The sequence below is a fragment of the Gymnodraco acuticeps genome, unplaced genomic scaffold (assembly GCF_902827175.1).
Source record: "Gymnodraco acuticeps unplaced genomic scaffold, fGymAcu1.1, whole genome shotgun sequence".
Lineage (NCBI taxonomy): Eukaryota > Metazoa > Chordata > Actinopteri > Perciformes > Bathydraconidae > Gymnodraco > Gymnodraco acuticeps.
In genome coordinates this window covers 106653-123992 of record NW_022990549.1, presented here as the reverse complement: position 1 = coordinate 123992, position 17340 = coordinate 106653, and the positions used below count along the sequence as shown (strand labels likewise).

Sequence of the window (17340 nt, the reverse complement as noted above, 5' to 3'; positions counted from 1 at the left end):
CAGCAAATTATACACTTTAAATATTCAATCAAAAAGAAAAAAGAACAAATAAACAAATACATTTAAAACATAACAGATGGCAGGAAAACTTGAAATATCTTTTAAAAAGTGCGATTGCAGAGAAGGATTAATGCAGTCGGACAGTTTGGAAAAGTTAGCATCAAAACACTATCCAAGGTGTAAACTCATAGGAGTGCAGTACAGGGTAAAGTCCAGCAGGTGGTTAGCCTAGCTTAGCACAATGACTCGAAGCCATGGATGTATAATAAGAACTGGATACAGCGTGGGAGGCGGGGTCTCGTTCTTTCCTATGAGAGCTGCTCATTGGCGCATGATGGCAAAATGGCCCAACTTTTGAGAGAGCGAAACGTCACAGATTCATGCCTGACCATGACCATCATGCCTGGCTAGAGCATGCGCAGTTGAGTTGCTCCTTCAGCCCCGCCCCCCGAGCTCCCACTCTCGGCTCACTAGAATGAATGGAGAGAGAACATAAATCTAGATTCGGCTTTTAGTGCATTTTACAACTTTAAGGACTTAATGATTATAATAAGGGCTATAAAATAGATCATACTGGGTAGCTTATTTAGTTAAAAAAAAAAGTATCCACCGATTTACAGACGTCTCTTTCCCCATGTTAGTCAATGGGAAAAAGTTGTTTTGGGCCGGGTGACGTCACGGACTGATACAGGAGTTGCAGTACCGCCGTTTGGACACAACGGATGTTGGGCACAGAGTCCGGCTCACTTCCTGGGGGCTTGCTGGAAGCAGGTGAAAATGCTAGCCTAGCTCCAAGTGAAAATGTATATTTTCAAAATGATGTTTTTCCATAATCTTGTGCTAAAGATAAGTGGGTAAAAATGTTTCTGAAACTAGGATTTATAGATAAAGAATGTTTTGTAACATGTTACAATAATAATTTTTCTGTTTGTCGGTTGTTACGTATTGTCTTTTTATGAATGGTCAATTGCACGTTTTTATATCTACTTATTGAAAAACAAACCTTTGACAAAGGACTGAGCTGGAAGCAAAGATAAATGAAAAAGCACACGTCTAGAATAAAACAGAAAACCACAGAATTTTTTTGTAGAAAAACAGTCATCTCATATTTATGACTTGCCTGAAACACAAGAAAACTTTTGGTTAAGGGCTCAGCGGCCTCACCCCAAAGGGAAAATGTACAAATATTATCTAAATTAAATCAGGGGCAGAAACATGGTTTTCTTTGGGTTAAACCTTAAGTAAAAAAGTTGTGAGGTGATTATACCTCTTTCTTAGGACTGTGTGGACTATTATATTAATGGTAAGGTCTAAAAACACAATGTAAGTGTGAAGGGCCTTTTGTAAGCTTTTGTAATAAACACATTAAAGTATTTTAGGGGATGTTTTTGATTTTTCTTACAATAATTTACTGCATTTTGTACTGGTCCATTGTTTAAGTCTGATCTAAAAGTGTTTTCTTACCTGTGTTTATGACATAAAAACAGGTTAAAGCCAAGGTTTTGCTTTAAGTGAAAGCACTCAAACTGTCTGTTGTCATTTCATCGGTAAGAACTAGCTTTGGTTTGGAAAGTATGTAAGTTCATTGGCGGCAGTTAAGGAAAAATAAAGATGAAAACTTAGTGTCGTGATGGAAAAATAAAATCCTGTAAGTTATTATATAGTAAAAAATAACAAATTAATGACTTACTATCTTTAAAATAATGACTTATTTAAGTGTAACATTTATTTTAAGAAACCTACTCAAAATAATGAGAAACCGTCTTCACTTTCTGTTATTTTCTTTCTGCGCTTCAGTTGAATTTCGCCTACATTTCTAAACATCTGATTGGACGTGAGCTCTACCCAGGCCCCTCCCCTGTGTTGCTGTGATTGGCTGTCTTTGATCGGCCATTGCAGGAGCCGTTTCGTCCAATGGGAAGGAAAGGGCTGGACTCCGAGGTGATGACGATGCTCGGGATTCGACCAATCGTGCCTCTCCTCACGTGTACCTCCGCCACTTCTGTCTATTAGAGAAAAAAATACAGTGTTGTGTTTTAATGAAAAACCATGTTGTGATTTACACAAGCGGCAAACTCTGGGGCTGAGCCGGGAAGCCCATAAGGAAGTGCCACAAACTGCAGTTCATCTATTGGCCGGTAGAAGCAGGCTGCAGAAAGGAGCAATGTCCATAGACCCCCATGTTAAAATGCCCAACTTTACAGCAGAAATAAACGTGTTTCTACCCCTGGATGCAATACAAATTATTCTGGATATAGTCAGATTCCACCTTCATGACAACGGATTGGGGAGTGAATTTTTTCATAACGCACCCCTTTGAATTATATTAGGTCTTAACGTTTTTGCATAAATTAGGGCGTGGTCACGTTGATGGACAGGTCTCTGCGGTGACTGCTGCTTCTAGCTTTCTGTCCCTCTGCTAGCTCCGTTAGCTCTGTTAGCTCCAGGATGCTACAGGGGCTCGGCTGATCCGGGGAACACAACTTGAACTCGGACGTGTTTGTTGTGTTGGTGCCTGGTGCAGTGGCGGCACCAGAGATTTTCTCTAGGGGGTGCTGTGGGGTAGCTTGACGTTTCATAGAGGGTGCTCAAACATTTAGGGTTTCCCATTAATGCACCAGCGCTACAGTTGAATTTTCTACTGCAACACTCCCCACGCACACACACACAGTGCACCCGCGACTGTTACAATGAAGGCTCGATAATCAGCTCACGGCATATAGGCAGGGGTAAAGTGCTATTTTTACAAGTGGGGAGCGGACCTCACCTCCTCTAGGAGGGTCCTCACCTCCTCTAGGGGGGTCCGGGGGCTAGCTCCCCCGGGAAGATTTTTTTTTTAAATAATGAAGTTAAAAGCATCAATCTGGTGCACTTTGAGAGCAACATTAAGAGATCTATGGATACATCTCTCAACACCCATACGAAACAGAACTGTCAACAGATTTTCTATTTCTTTATAGATGTTTTACAAATCACTCCCCTTTTAAAACAAACCGTTTGAGACCCACTGAGATAACTAGACTAAAGTTAACTATCTAAACACTGAGAGAGTCCTTTACTTCACCTGAGCAGGGCTTGAATGAAACACAGAGACCCAGAAGTAAGCTACTTGTACTCACGAGGCCTATTATGTGCCAGAATCCCTCTCGCTTTCAGTTGGTTTTGATTGAGTGTCCACACGTGGACGTTTAAGGACTAAAAAACAATCAATTTTTCACTTTGCTGTTAGCAAATCATTTGGCGCTCTACAGTAGCTAACAGGAAGTCACCCAAGTGTCACAAAGTAATTTAGCCTATGGGTAGGTCAAAAATCGAATGGGTGCTGGCCATTGGCCTAATCATATCACCTGTGTTGGCTTTATGTTTTTGGTAAAAAATGTGTTTGTTTCACATATGCATTGATGTAATCAATAATATTTCTAATTTAATAAAAATAATAATAATAATCTTCGAAAAAAAAAAAAACACATATTTCTTGGGGGTGCTTAGGGGGTGCTTTGGCAATCCTGGGGGGTGCTTCAGCACCCCCTAGCTCCCCCCTGGCGCCGCCCCTGGCCTGGTGGAGTATTCTTCATTTAAATATCGGACTTATCTTATGCCGCCTCGGCTCCGCCTCTTTGCCCTTATTTGGATCAGGCTGGAGCAGGCGGGAGTTAGACTCTGGGTGTTTCTCAATGTCGAGTATGCTTGCTTGGTAGCACATGTCTTCCGAGTCACTTGCTTCAGAAGTGAGGCAAGAATACTTCCTGGCATTCGGAAAACGAAGAGTGGAAAAGGCGAGCAAGTGTGCAGGTGTGCGTCATATGAGAGGCCCCGCCTTACATTTTCCGCCACAGATTGGGGGAAATTGGTCCGTGCGCAAAGCATTGTGGGAATTTTAAGACCGCGGAGTCTACACATGTGCAGCCTCGAAATTTCTCGCTACGAAGTACGCCGGGCTCGGTAGAAATCCAAGTATGCTGGACATTGGAACAGTCGTTTGGCGGCACTCGATGACGTAGTATGCTTGAAATAGTGGCTCTGGAGCAGCTTTACTCGACATTGAGAAACACCATCTGACTTCACTGTCGAGATGGCAGCGGCCAACTTTGCCTACTAAGGGCTTCTCAGCAACTCTGCAGAAACCTATGGGTGCCGTCACGGACACTACGTCCATTTATATATACAGTCTATGGTTTTACATCTGCAAAAATGTTCACCTGACCTTATTGGCATTAGTTTTAAATAACAGAATAATTCAGTAAAACATTTTTTGAAATATATATACTAAATATAATTTTTTTACATGTATTAATTAGTTAATTTCAGAATTGTTTTATATATTGAGAAAAATATGTTCTTATGTATTACATTTTTTTGTTGTTGCATATTTGATAACCACTTGTGTCTGTCCTGATTAATTAATCAGACTCACATTTGGGACACTGCTGCGTTCACTGACTCCTGCCGTGGAAATATCAGGATCACAGGACGTCTGTAAGAAAAGACAACAGATTATTATCATTATTATTAATCTGCGACCTGCAGCAATGATGAAAATCCTCCTTTTTGTCACACTAGGACTTTAATATTCCTTAATTACATTTTAATCAAATGTATCAGGAAAATGCATCAAACTCTAATGAATTACCCAGAATTTGAAAAAAAGTCAATGATTAAGATCAGAGGGATTTTCTGGCCAGAGATGAAAAAGCACATCAAGCTGATTACAGAGCAGCAGATTAACATGAACACTGGTGTTATGAAAAGAAGATCTTCTGCTTTCAGACACAAACTGACCCCTGAAACGACCCAGAAACCCCCTCAGGTGACACTGAGTGAAACAGTATTAATCTACATGAAGAGATTTCTGGAACAAGTCTTTAAACGTCCTGTTGTGTGATCTGTCTGAAGGTCGACCAGAACTAAAGCTTCAATGTGCAAATTCTATCTTTTTAGGCAAGTTCAAATGTTTAGTTCTGCTCCTGTCAGATCTCATTAGAGTTGCAATTGGGAGAAAAATGATCACCGAATATTAAACACTGACAAACCAGTATTTGTTCATGCAAAAAATGCTGTTTTCAGACCCTCAAATAAGGAGATTTATGCTTTTCTCAGTTTTACCTTTGTGATAAAACAAGATATTTAAAGACATGGGATGGATATTTTTCACTCTTTTTATGCATTTTATGGACCAAACCACTAATGATACAACAATCATGTAGGCAAATGTTCTTTTAAGCTTCTCTAATATGGAGATGTGCTGCTTTTCTCAGTTGATATCATATTGAAATTCACATCATTTGGTTTTGGAGTGACAAAACAAGACATTTTCCTGACATTTTATACACCAAACTATTAATCTAGAATAGAATATGCACATAATAAAATTGCACTCCTTTGAATCTTATAATATTTGTTTACATTGCTTTAAACTGAGGACATAAAAACAAGTAAACTACGTCTCCCATGGTGCATTTCATCAACAAACATCCAATCACAGAGCTTAACATTTTCTTCAAATTCACATTTTGTAGATTTAATTCATTCATATTCAACATTCAACGGTTTTGGAGCACACCTACATTTTTCTGGCCGGCAACAAATTAGCATTACAGGCTATTTTTGATATCTGCTGCCTCAAAACCTGGCAATATCAAGAAAAAAATATGCTTCATCTTGCTGCAGACAATACAAATGTTATTGCATTACAGTTAAAACACTGTTTTGGTTCTTCACAGTTAAAGTCTTCCATCAGATTACAAGTAAAACCTTGTGTCTGTTCTCAATAAAAGCCTTCCTTTGATGCAACTAATCAACAACCACATTTAAAGTACCTAGAAGAAGCATTACCTTTTCGAATATCCCCGAGTCGTGGCTCTTGATCTTGGACGTGAAGCTGGCGGAGGGTTTGAACTCTGGGAGCTCAGCGGTGTCTCTGCTGATGTCACAGGAGACCTGGCGGCTGGCGGGTCGCGACCCCATGCTGGACCCATCAGCCTCGATATCTGTCAGACCCTGCGGAGGAAAAAACAATTAAACACGCCCAATCCCTTATCTCCCGATATACTTCCACTAAATGTGAGTGTTCACGTGGAGGGTCCACCACATTGATGACATGTTTTTGTACCCATACATTTAGCATCTCCCTGGTTCCCTCCACTAAAAGCCAGTGGCATCACCTTTATGATTCAATTCAAAGGTTTGATTGTCATATGCACAAAGCTACAGTGTAGAAATGGCAATAACATTCTTCTGACCTGAGCTCCTCCAACAATACAACATATATGATAAAATTAAAAAAAATACAATATAAAAAGTAGTGCAAAAAGTCTATATGATACTTACACGTTAGGATCATTTCCACATATTAACACCACTTCAGCATTTTTGAAGTGAAATGCAAATGTTAGGCTATAAAGGAACTACAGCACAGTCACATGATTTCACTTCACTAATGGCGCATTTCCACTGCAGCGCGTAGCACGGTTTAAGCGTGCCGTGCCAAACCCGGCCCGTTTTTTGTTGCGTTTCCACTAGGGGTAGTTCCAGCTAACGGGTACTTTTTCACAGTTTTCTGGCTCTCCAAAATCCAGGTTCTTTCCGGGCCAACAACCGGGCTGAGTATGCTAAACTAGTGAGAGAATCGCTGGCAAGGGGGCTACAACTACAACAAGATGAACATATTTGACCGTGATTTAATTGTAATACAGGTTTCAAAATGATGCCGAAGTAACAACATACTGATACCGGTTAGTAAAAACCATGAATTAATGCTTTGACAAGTCTGCAGACAGACGGCAGGCGAAACACCTTTTAAAATGCGTGTTTTCTGAATGGAGCTTGGCTAAGCTAACAAGTATATGCTCCGACCGTCCACACTCACAACAACGGCCTAAAGACATAAATAAACCAGCGACTGTATTCGCCATGACACAGGCAGTCTGTGGTTTGTACTTGTTTAACTTTTGTCTAGTTTCTGAACAGATATGAGGAGCTGTGAGCTCTGAGGGCTAACAGCTAACAGCTAATGGCTGATGTTGGTTTTGTGTTTCGCATTGAAGATGACGTCACGGCTCCGCCTACACTGCGTTACTATAGTTACTACCCTTCAGGAATAGAAGGGGAACAGGAAGTGCTGATAATCCTGACTAATTCCTTGGTTGTAGGACTCATTCCTGCAGCTCTCTGTTGGAAGCTCTAATAATGCTATGACGTCATGGCTCGTGTGGATCCTAGCTCACCGATTCGCTGTCGGAGACGGAGGAGAGGCGGGACTTGCTGTAGCTCTGTGACTTCACGTGGCTGCTGATGTCGGAGGTCTGGCTGGTGACGGTGGAGCGGCGCGTCGACACGAAGCTGCTGCTGGCGGAGCGGAGGTCTCGAGGATGGACGCAGAGCAGAGTGCCGAAACCGGGGATGTACTTCGCTAACGCTATCCTGCACAGAGCAAGAAGGAAAAAAATTGTTTTCTGTGCAGATGATGTATTTGGTCGATATGATATGAAGACAATGATAGCTAGTGCACAGAGTAAGCCAAGAAAGAAAGCGTCATTTAGTATCCAAATATGTATATATGTTCATTTGAATTAATTTCTTATTTTAAAGTTACTTACCTGTATCTAATTTTATTTGTATCTTTAATTGTATTCATCTCAAATCTGTGTGAATCTGTACTGTCCTGTTTTTCATTCTTAGCCTGTTGCTGTTAAACTACTGAATTTCCCCACGGGGATTAATAAAGGTTCATCTTATCTTATCACCTCTGTATAGTAAGTAATACAAATAACTTAAAAATATTAACTGCAAATCAATGCAGCAATGTCATTCCACCCTGGGCAACTAGGACAGACCTCCTTTTATAGGACTTATATATGAATATAATAATAAAAAGTCTACATAATAACTATAACTTTAACTCCAAATAAATTCAACACTGTTTAAGTACAGAGGACAAGTAGGACACACCTGTTTAAATATCATTTTAAGTGTTTCCTTTTCCTATTTTGTAGGAATATTGTTATGGAAATGTCGCTGTATGTTGTTGTTCTTGGGTCTCATTAGCTGTGTCTTTTTAATGTTTTGTAAATCACACCTCTTCTTGCCTTTTTGTTTGCATATTTGTCTAATGCCTGTTGTCTGTTTGTTGTGTACATGCAGAAATTGGTGAATAATAGAGGAACATTTAATTCAACAAGCTACGAATATGCATTCATTACGACATCATAAAAGACATTGACAGCCTTGTAATGTTTGAATCTGCCAATGTGAGGGATGGCCTTCAGATTTCCCTTTTATTAAATATAAGAGCCATCCAGTCAATATTAGATGAATGTGACCTACAGTTATATAAGCTGTTTTCTTTCCATCCTGCAGCTTTAGACTCTCACCGAGTGTATGTGTGTGTGTGTGTGTGTGTGTGTGTGTGTGTGTGTGTGTGTGTGTGTGTGTGTGTGTGTGTGTGTGTGTGTGTGTGTGTGTGTGTGTGTGTGTGTGTGTGTGTGTGTGTGTGTGTGTGTGTGTGTGTGTGTGTGTGTGTGTGTGTATAATTGTCTCCAGTCCAGTTAACATTCAGGTTCATTGAGCAGCGGTTGTTCTGAGGTGTTGGAGCGGATCAATGAGCATGTTAGCAGGCAGGTCAACAGAAAGGTCAGATCCAGGAACAGATTCAACTTTCATGTATTTCATTTTCTTTTAATTAGTGGACGGAGATGATCATCTGCTAAAAGCCTTTTGACCTGTAAGGAGGCATTGTTTGCAGTGTGTGTGTGTGTTACCTGTATTTTGGGTGTGTGATGGCGTAGATGATGGGGTTGTGGATGGCGGAAGCCTTGGCGATGACGGCGGGCACAGAGTTCATGTAGGGGGTCAACATGTCTGCGTACCTGCAGCGGGAAATAATAATGATAACTTCCAAGTTAAGTTTATTTCTGATACATTGGGCCTCATACATTTAGATCAATATCCTATTCTTATCTTCAAATGTAACTCTTTATTCGTACGTACATGCATGCACTGTTAACAAATGACCCGCGTTATCATGATTAAAATGTTAAGTTTAGAAATGAAAGACTTTCTTTTTGGATTTCCAAAATCAAGGCGTGAAGATTCTCCTTTTTTTTAATGACTTTTATTCAATAAATTAAATATCAATTTCAACAAGCCACTTAAAGGTGGGGTAGGTAATTCACTTCAGAAACACTTTTTGTTATATTCCATGGAATGCTCTTAACATCCCGATAGCAATGAATATATTAAATGCTTTGACAATAAATCCATTAAAAAATGTCATCTGTGGAAGCCGTGGCGCTGTAAAAAGCACGACCAATCATCTGAGCCGGCTAAAGTAACTGGATGGCCTACCTGCCTGTCAGCCTTCCATCTGTGCACAAACTTATCTCGTGCCCTCATTGGTCATGTGCGCATTTGTGTGTGTTGGAGGAGGGGCTCTGTGAGGAAGTCTGAAGGAAGGGGCAGATTTTTTCCAGTTGCGTACTTTCAAATTCTAGCGCACTCGAGCTGGTTTCTCCATTCTTACCTACCCCACCTTTAAGAATGAATTGTGGCTCCTGCATGATGTGTCTGTGTGTGTGTGTGTGTGTGTGTGTGTGTGTGTGTGTGTGTGTGTGTGTGTGTGTGTGTGTGTGTGTGTGTGTGTGTGTGTGTGTGTGTGTGTGTGTGTGTGTGTGTCTGTGTACCCTGCGAAGGCGGTGAGAGCGACGGCGGAGTAGGGGGACCAGGACACGACGTACAGCAGGATGACGATCAGAGCGATCTTCGCCAACTTCCACTCGCTCTGCACACGCTGGAACTTCTTCTTCGAGTCCCGAGTGCTGCCGTGACTGTGGATGCTGCCAGACATCCCCACAGCCCTGACACACACACACACACACACACACACACACACACACACACACACACACACACACACACACACACACACACACACACACACACACACACACACACACACAACGAACATCCAGTTACTTTAAGCCTTAAACACAGACAGAAACAAATATCAATGTGAATCAAACACTCAGACTGACTGGGTGGTGCTGCGAATGGCGCGGAAGATGAAGAAGTAACAGTAGATGATGATGAAGAGTGGTAGGAAGAAGACGAAGATGAAGAGCAGCATGGTGTACGCTCGCACCGACGGGGTGAAGGTCATGTAGTCCCAGCTGCAGGACGTCAGCAGACCCTCAGGGACATACGCACCTAAACGCCAACAACACATAGAGAGAGATCAGCTGCTTTATCTGAGGCTACATTACATAATGATTGTTTGATTATATCATATTGTAACGTTGTACCACCTTGTGCTTCTTCAAAACCGTAATTCAATGGAGACATTTTTTCAGTTTTCCAAGATGAAAGTCTCAATTTTAAAGAAAGAATTTGGATATTCCTTAAACAAAGTCATAAGTTGTAATTGTATAGTCACACATTTATTGGAATGAAATTGGGTGTTTTCTTAGATTCAAGAGTAGTTTTTCAAAAATAAAAATATTATATAACATATATTTAATATTCTCTGACATGTATATGGCGCTGAGGGAGGGTGGGGTACAATTATGTGAACAAACTCCTACAAGGAAGTGGTGTACTTACACATTTACAAGGAACAAATGTCACTATTTTTGTGAAAAACACTGAAAAATGTTGGGAGATATTTGTTGAAACAAATTGTGTATTCTCCTAGATTTAAGTGGTAAAGTTGGGAAAAACTCAAACATTTACGATAAAAAAAGGCTATTCTCTGAGTTGTGTTTTCGCAGAGAATGGAAGACAATTCTCATTTTAGTCAAAACAGTCACAAGAGAGACAATCGGATATTATCTGATATTCAAAGTAGTAAATGTATGAGTAAATCATCTCTCAGTTCTGACAACACATTTCTACACCTGGAAAGTATTTTCTCACACAGAGGGAGACTTACGGGAGATTTCCTGTTTCCTTACACTATAATCTACACAGAGACACAGTCTGATGAGGAAAATGAGAACCAGGTGTGTGTGTGTGTGTGTGTGTGTGTGTGTGTGTGTGTGAACTTGAACTGAAACTGAACTGATAATAAATGGGATTTGGAGGCAAAGTGAACAATAAGTTTGATGAGATAGAGAAATCTTTGAAGAACAGAGCAGATTTATGTGCAGCCGATTAAATCTTCAACATGGATGGTTTAATAAAAGGTCAGAGGCCTTCACCTGCAACATATTATTCAAAGAGACACGGACCAACAACAAAAAGACTACAAAAAGACTACAAAGAGACACAAAATGATTTAATAGAGACACAAAGTGAGTTAATAGAGACATAAAGTGAGTTAATAGAGACACAAAGTGAGTTAATAGAGACACAAAATGATTTAATAGAGACACAAAATGACAAAGGGAAACAAAAGGAGTACAAAAAACAAAAATGCCGTAAAAGAAAAAAACTAAATTACTACAAGATGACACAAAAAGACACAACATGACTCCAAAGAGACACACACAGAAAATCAACGACAAACAAAACAACACAAAATGACTACAAAGACACGCAGAGATATGTCAAATTACTAGTAAATGACACAAAGACACAAAATGAGTACCAAAAAACATACAATTAATACAAAACACAGAGAGAGAGACAAAATGATTAATAAGACACAAAATGATTGCAAAGAAACACAAAGAGATACAACATTAGGCGCTTTCACACCGGAGTACTTTTCCCAGGAATAGTTCGGATAGTTCTTGGGATTTTGCGTTCACACCAAAAAGATCTGGAACTAGAACCTAGTTCATGCGAACCTTTTCACCCCCAGATAGTCCCTGCTCGAGAGGTAGTACTTTCCTGGGGAGAAAAAGGTTCCAATTTCTGATTGGCTGGGCGAATTGCAAACCACGTCCCGTAAAAAGTTTTGTGAAGCCGCCATTTTATTTGCTCGCATTAGCATTATTAGCATTAGCCCAGCGCACCAACGGAGAGAGACTAACTTATGGCAACACAAAATAAAACGTGGGATCGGTGGAGTGATGAGGAGGTGTCTGCGCTTCTGGCGATTTACCTGAGACTTCGGGCGGCAGTATACGCCGTGAAGTTGTTTGCGGCCTGCCAGTAAAGAAGAAGAAGAAGAAGAAGAAGAAGAAGAAGAAGAAGAAGAAGAAGAAGAAGAAGAAGAAGAAGAAGAAGAAGAAGAAGAAGAAGAAGAAGAAGAAGAAAGAAGAAGAAGAAGAAGTGACGTCAGCGGCTTCATTTGCGTAATCCTCCCTCAGGGACTTATTCCGGTGTGAACGCGATCTGCTACGACAGTTCCGGGACTAAAGAGTTCGGCGGGACTAAGTGCTGGGAACTACGTACGGCAAAGTACTTGGTGTGAAAGCGGCTATTGAGACAAAGAGACACAAAATGACTACAAAAAAACAAAAAATGAATACAAGGAAACCCAAAACTCTACAAACACACAAACAGACATACAACATGATAACAACTCAAAAGATTACACAAAATGACAACAACATACAACATTTAAAAAATGACTTAAAAGTGACACAAAAAGACAGAAAATGACTACAATATTAAAACAGAATGTGTGTGTGTGTGTGTGTGTGTGTGTGTGTGTGTGTGTGTGTGTGTGTGTGTGTGTCCTCACTCCAGCCGAAGAATGGCGGCAGGCTCCAGGCCAGCGAGTAGGTCCAGGCGCCCATGAGGATGAAGAACGCTCGTCTTCGTGACAGCACCCCGATGGAGGTCAGAGGTCGGGTGATGACGAAGTATCGGTCGATGGCGATCACCATCAGCGTGATCATGGAGCAGATCCCGAAGAGAGCGCCACAGAACGCATACAGCTCGCAGCCTGAAGACACACACATGGAGACACGCACATGGAGACACGCACATGGAGACACGCACATGGAGACACGCACATGGAGACACGCACATGGAGACACGCACATGGAGACACGCACATGGAGACACGCACATGGAGACACGCACATGGAGACACGCACATGGAGACACGCACATGGAGACACGCACATGGAGACACGCACATGGAGACACGCACATGGAGACACGCACATGGAGACACGCACATGGAGACACACACATGGAGACACGCACATGGAGACACGCACATGGAGACACGCACATGGAGACACGCACATGGAGACACGCACATGGAGACACACACATAGAGACACACACATGGAGACGCACACATGGAGACACACACATAGAGACACACACATGGAGACACACACATGGAGACACACACATAGAGACACACACATGGAGACACGCACATGGAGACACACAGATGGAGACACACACATGGAGACACGCACATGGAGACACGCACATGGAGACACGCACATGGAGACACACACATAGAGACACACACATGGAGACACACACATGGAGACACGCACATGGAGACACGCACATGGAGACACACACATAGAGACACACACATGGAGACACACACATGGAGACACACACATAGAGACACACACATGGAGACACACACATGGAGACACACACATGGAGACACACACATGGAGACACACACACATGGAGACACACACAGATAGAGACACACACACATGGAGACACACACATGGAGACACACACAGAGAAAGACACACACACATGGAGACACACACAGATAAAGACACACACACATGGAGACACACACATGGAGACACACACAGAGAAAGACACACACACACATGGAGACACACAGATGAAGACACACACATGGAGACACACACAGAGAAAGACACACACACATGGAGACACACAGATAAAGACACACAGATAAAGACACACACATGGAGACACACAGATAAAGACACACACATGGAGACACACAGATAAAGACACACACACATGGAGACACATAGATGAAGACACACACATGGAGACACACACATGGAGACACACAGATAAAGACACACACATGGAGACACACAGATAAAGATACACACATGGAGACACACAGATAAAGACACACACACATGGAGACACATAGATGAAGACACACACATGGAGACACACACATGGAGACACACAGATAAAGACACACACATGGAGACACACAGATAAAGATACACACATGGAGACACACAGATAAAGACACACACACATGGAGACACACAGATGAAGACACACAGATAAAGACACACACATGGAGACACACAGATAAAGACACACATGGAGACACACAGATAAAGACACACACACACACATGGAGACACACAGATAAAGACACACACATGGAGACACACAGATAAAGACACACATGGAGACACACAGATAAAGACACACACACACATGGAGACACACAGATAAAGATACACACATGGAGACACACACATGAAGACACACACATGGAGACACACAGATAAAGACACACATGGAGACACACAGATAAAGACATACACATGGAGACACACACATGGAGACACACACATGAAGACACACACATGGAGACACACAGATAAAGACACACACATGAAGACACACACATGGAGACACACAGATAAAGACATACACATGGAGACACACACATGAAGACACACACATGGAGACACACAGATAAAGACACACACATGGAGACACACACATGAAGACACACACATGAAGACACACAGATAAAGACACACACATGAAGACACACACATGGAGACACACAGATAAAGACACACACATGGAGACACACACATGAAGACACACACATGGAGACACACAGATAAAGACACACACATGGAGACACACAGATAAAGACACACACATGAAGACACACACATGGAGACACACACATGAAGACACACACATGGAGACACACAGATAAAGACACACACATGGAGACACACACATGGAGACACACAGATAAAGACATACACATGGAGACACACACATGAAGACACACACATGGAGACACACAGATAAAGACACACACATGAAGACACACACATGGAGACACACAGATAAAGACACACACATGGAGACACACACATGAAGACACACACATGAAGACACACACAAGATCATCATCATCAGTCAGGACTTCTGAGATCTGTTTCTTAAGGCCCGGACACACCAAGCCGATTTCGGCCGTCGATAGATGTCTGGCCGTCGGTGAGCGTCCTACTCAGATTGGTGTGTCCCGCCCCGTCGTGTCTTTTCAGCCGTGCCGACACCTTCCACCCCCGATTCAACATGTCGAATCGGGGGGCTGTCGGCAAAATAAATCACTCTGATTGGCTGTTCAGCTTAGCGAATCAGTGCATGAGAAGCTAAACGGAAGTGAAGAAGGCACACACAGACGGCTATTATTTTTCATTTTCATCTCACCTGGACGCAAGAATTTATTTTACATCATGGCGATCTGGAATGAAGAAACCGAAGACCAACTCAGTTGCCACGTAATTTGACAGGACTCTGGACGATGTGGCTATTTATTTATTTTTATTGTATAAGGCTACTTACTATTTCTATCTTATTGTATTGTAGTCGATAGTTTACATTGCACAGTTCTACATCTGATAATAAACCACTTTTTACGGCTACTGCAAAATACAAAATTTTATTTCGTACCTTCATACTACAGCCATTAGATAACACAACATTAGAATGAGGATAAAATTAGCTATACTACAATAAAAGTCAGAAGATACAGATGTACATGATGATACATAATTTGCCTGTCAGCATTATAATGTTGTATATTAATTAGGGCTGTCAAGTTAACGCGTTAATAACGCAATTTTTTTATAAAAATTCGAGTTTAAAATACCATCTACAAGCTGATGCTGACAGCCCCGCTCCTGCTGCCTGCTTGTGGCAGACCACACTTCCACGCTCACCGACAGGCACCGACTGGCCATCGGGAGGACCGGGAGGGTGTGTGTATGTGTGACTCGAGCGAGAGAGAGACCTTACGTGTATTGTTGTTGTTAGCATCTGGTGCTAGCTAGCTGCGCTAACGGATATAAGGAGCTGTTTAAATGAAAACAGAGGAGCGACATTTCGCCGACAACTGCTCCGAGCACTTGACTTTATGCAGGAAGCCAGACAGTGGGACATTGTACGATAATGAGAATATTTGTCATTGTTCAAATGATAATAAACATTAGCATAAAGCATATTTGTCCACTCATATGTTGATAAGAGTATTAAAAACTTGAAAAATATTCCTCTAAGGTACATTTAGAACAGATAAAAAATGTGCGATTAATTTGCGATTAATCGTGATTAACTATTTGAATCGACTGACAGCCCTAATATTAATATATTCTTGGATTATAATTACTGATGCATGGAATGTGGTAGCAGTAGTACTTTAAGGTTGCCAGCCACAATGCTTAAATAGTTTCTTTCTGCTTCAGAGAGCTGAAGTTTGTATATATATATATATATATATATATCACGCAGTCTGGGTGTTTCTCAATCTCGAGTACGCTTGCTTGGTAGCACATGTCTTCCGAGTCACTTGCTTCAGAAGCGAGGCAAGAACACTTCATTGGGCATTCGGAAAACGAAGAGTGGAACAGGTGAGCAAGTGTGCAGGTGTGCGTCATATGAGAGGCCCCGCCTTACATTTTCCACCACAGATTTTACTCGACATTGAGAAACACCCTCTGTCTTCCGGTTGCCTCTTTTGAATGACGAATACACATTACCGCCGCCTGCTGGTAAGGAGAGTTATTGCTACTCAAGCATGCGCAGTTCGTAAGTGCTACTTGGCCGTCAGCTGAAGTCTTTGCGGTGTGTTCCAGTGCGACTGTTGGCCAAGACGCAGGAGACGTGAGGCGACACAACAGTCGGGTTCGTCTGTGTGAGTTCTTTGGTGTCAGCTTGGTGTGTCTGGGCCTTTAAAGCCCAGCGTCCTGGACAAAAGGAAACTAAACCTTCGCAGCAGCTGGCCCGAGGCTCTGGAACACTCTGCCCCTCCATGTGAGGTTGGCCCAGACCATAGGGGTTTTTAAATCTACTCTTAAGACACACTTCTTCTCCCTGGCCTTCTAGTCAGAGCGGAGCACGACTCCTGACTTTTCCCTGTGTTTTTTATATCTGTTGTAATTTATTGTCTTTTATTGTGATTGTAGTAATGTGTTTTTATTACATGTACAGCACTTTGGCTCGACCAAAAAAATCGCTTTTAAATGTGCTTTATAAATAAAACTTGATTTGATTTGAAACCTAATCTATTTTTTGATCATTCAAAATCAGATCTATTTATCCCGGCAAGTTTGAGGAAGTTGCAACAAGTGTTAAACACACTTTATTATTTTTGAATTAAAAATCTAACGTTGAGCTTTAAAGGATCTACAGCACGTTCACAGGTCAGGACTTCACGTCACCAAC

General features: G+C 41.7%; 1 protein-coding gene across 2 annotated transcripts in view; it reads right to left on the bottom strand.

Moving 5' to 3' along the window:
• Positions 1-646: 646 nt before the first annotated feature.
• The window catches only part of LOC117553445 (melanopsin-A-like), a 51346-nt gene continuing 34652 nt past the window's right edge, over positions 647-17340 (bottom strand). For both annotated transcript variants that reach the window (XM_034227370.1, XM_034227369.1), the window contains 8 exons: positions 12623-12826; positions 10029-10200; positions 9678-9851; positions 8757-8864; positions 7224-7419; positions 5833-5997; positions 4415-4474; positions 647-2006 (listed from right to left, as the gene is read on the bottom strand). In XM_034227370.1, the coding sequence (XP_034083261.1) occupies positions 1842-2006; positions 4415-4474; positions 5833-5997; positions 7224-7419; positions 8757-8864; positions 9678-9851; positions 10029-10200; positions 12623-12826 (1244 nt within the window). In that variant the 3' untranslated portion in view covers positions 647-1841. The remainder of the gene's footprint in view (positions 2007-4414; positions 4475-5832; positions 5998-7223; positions 7420-8756; positions 8865-9677; positions 9852-10028; positions 10201-12622; positions 12827-17340) is intronic.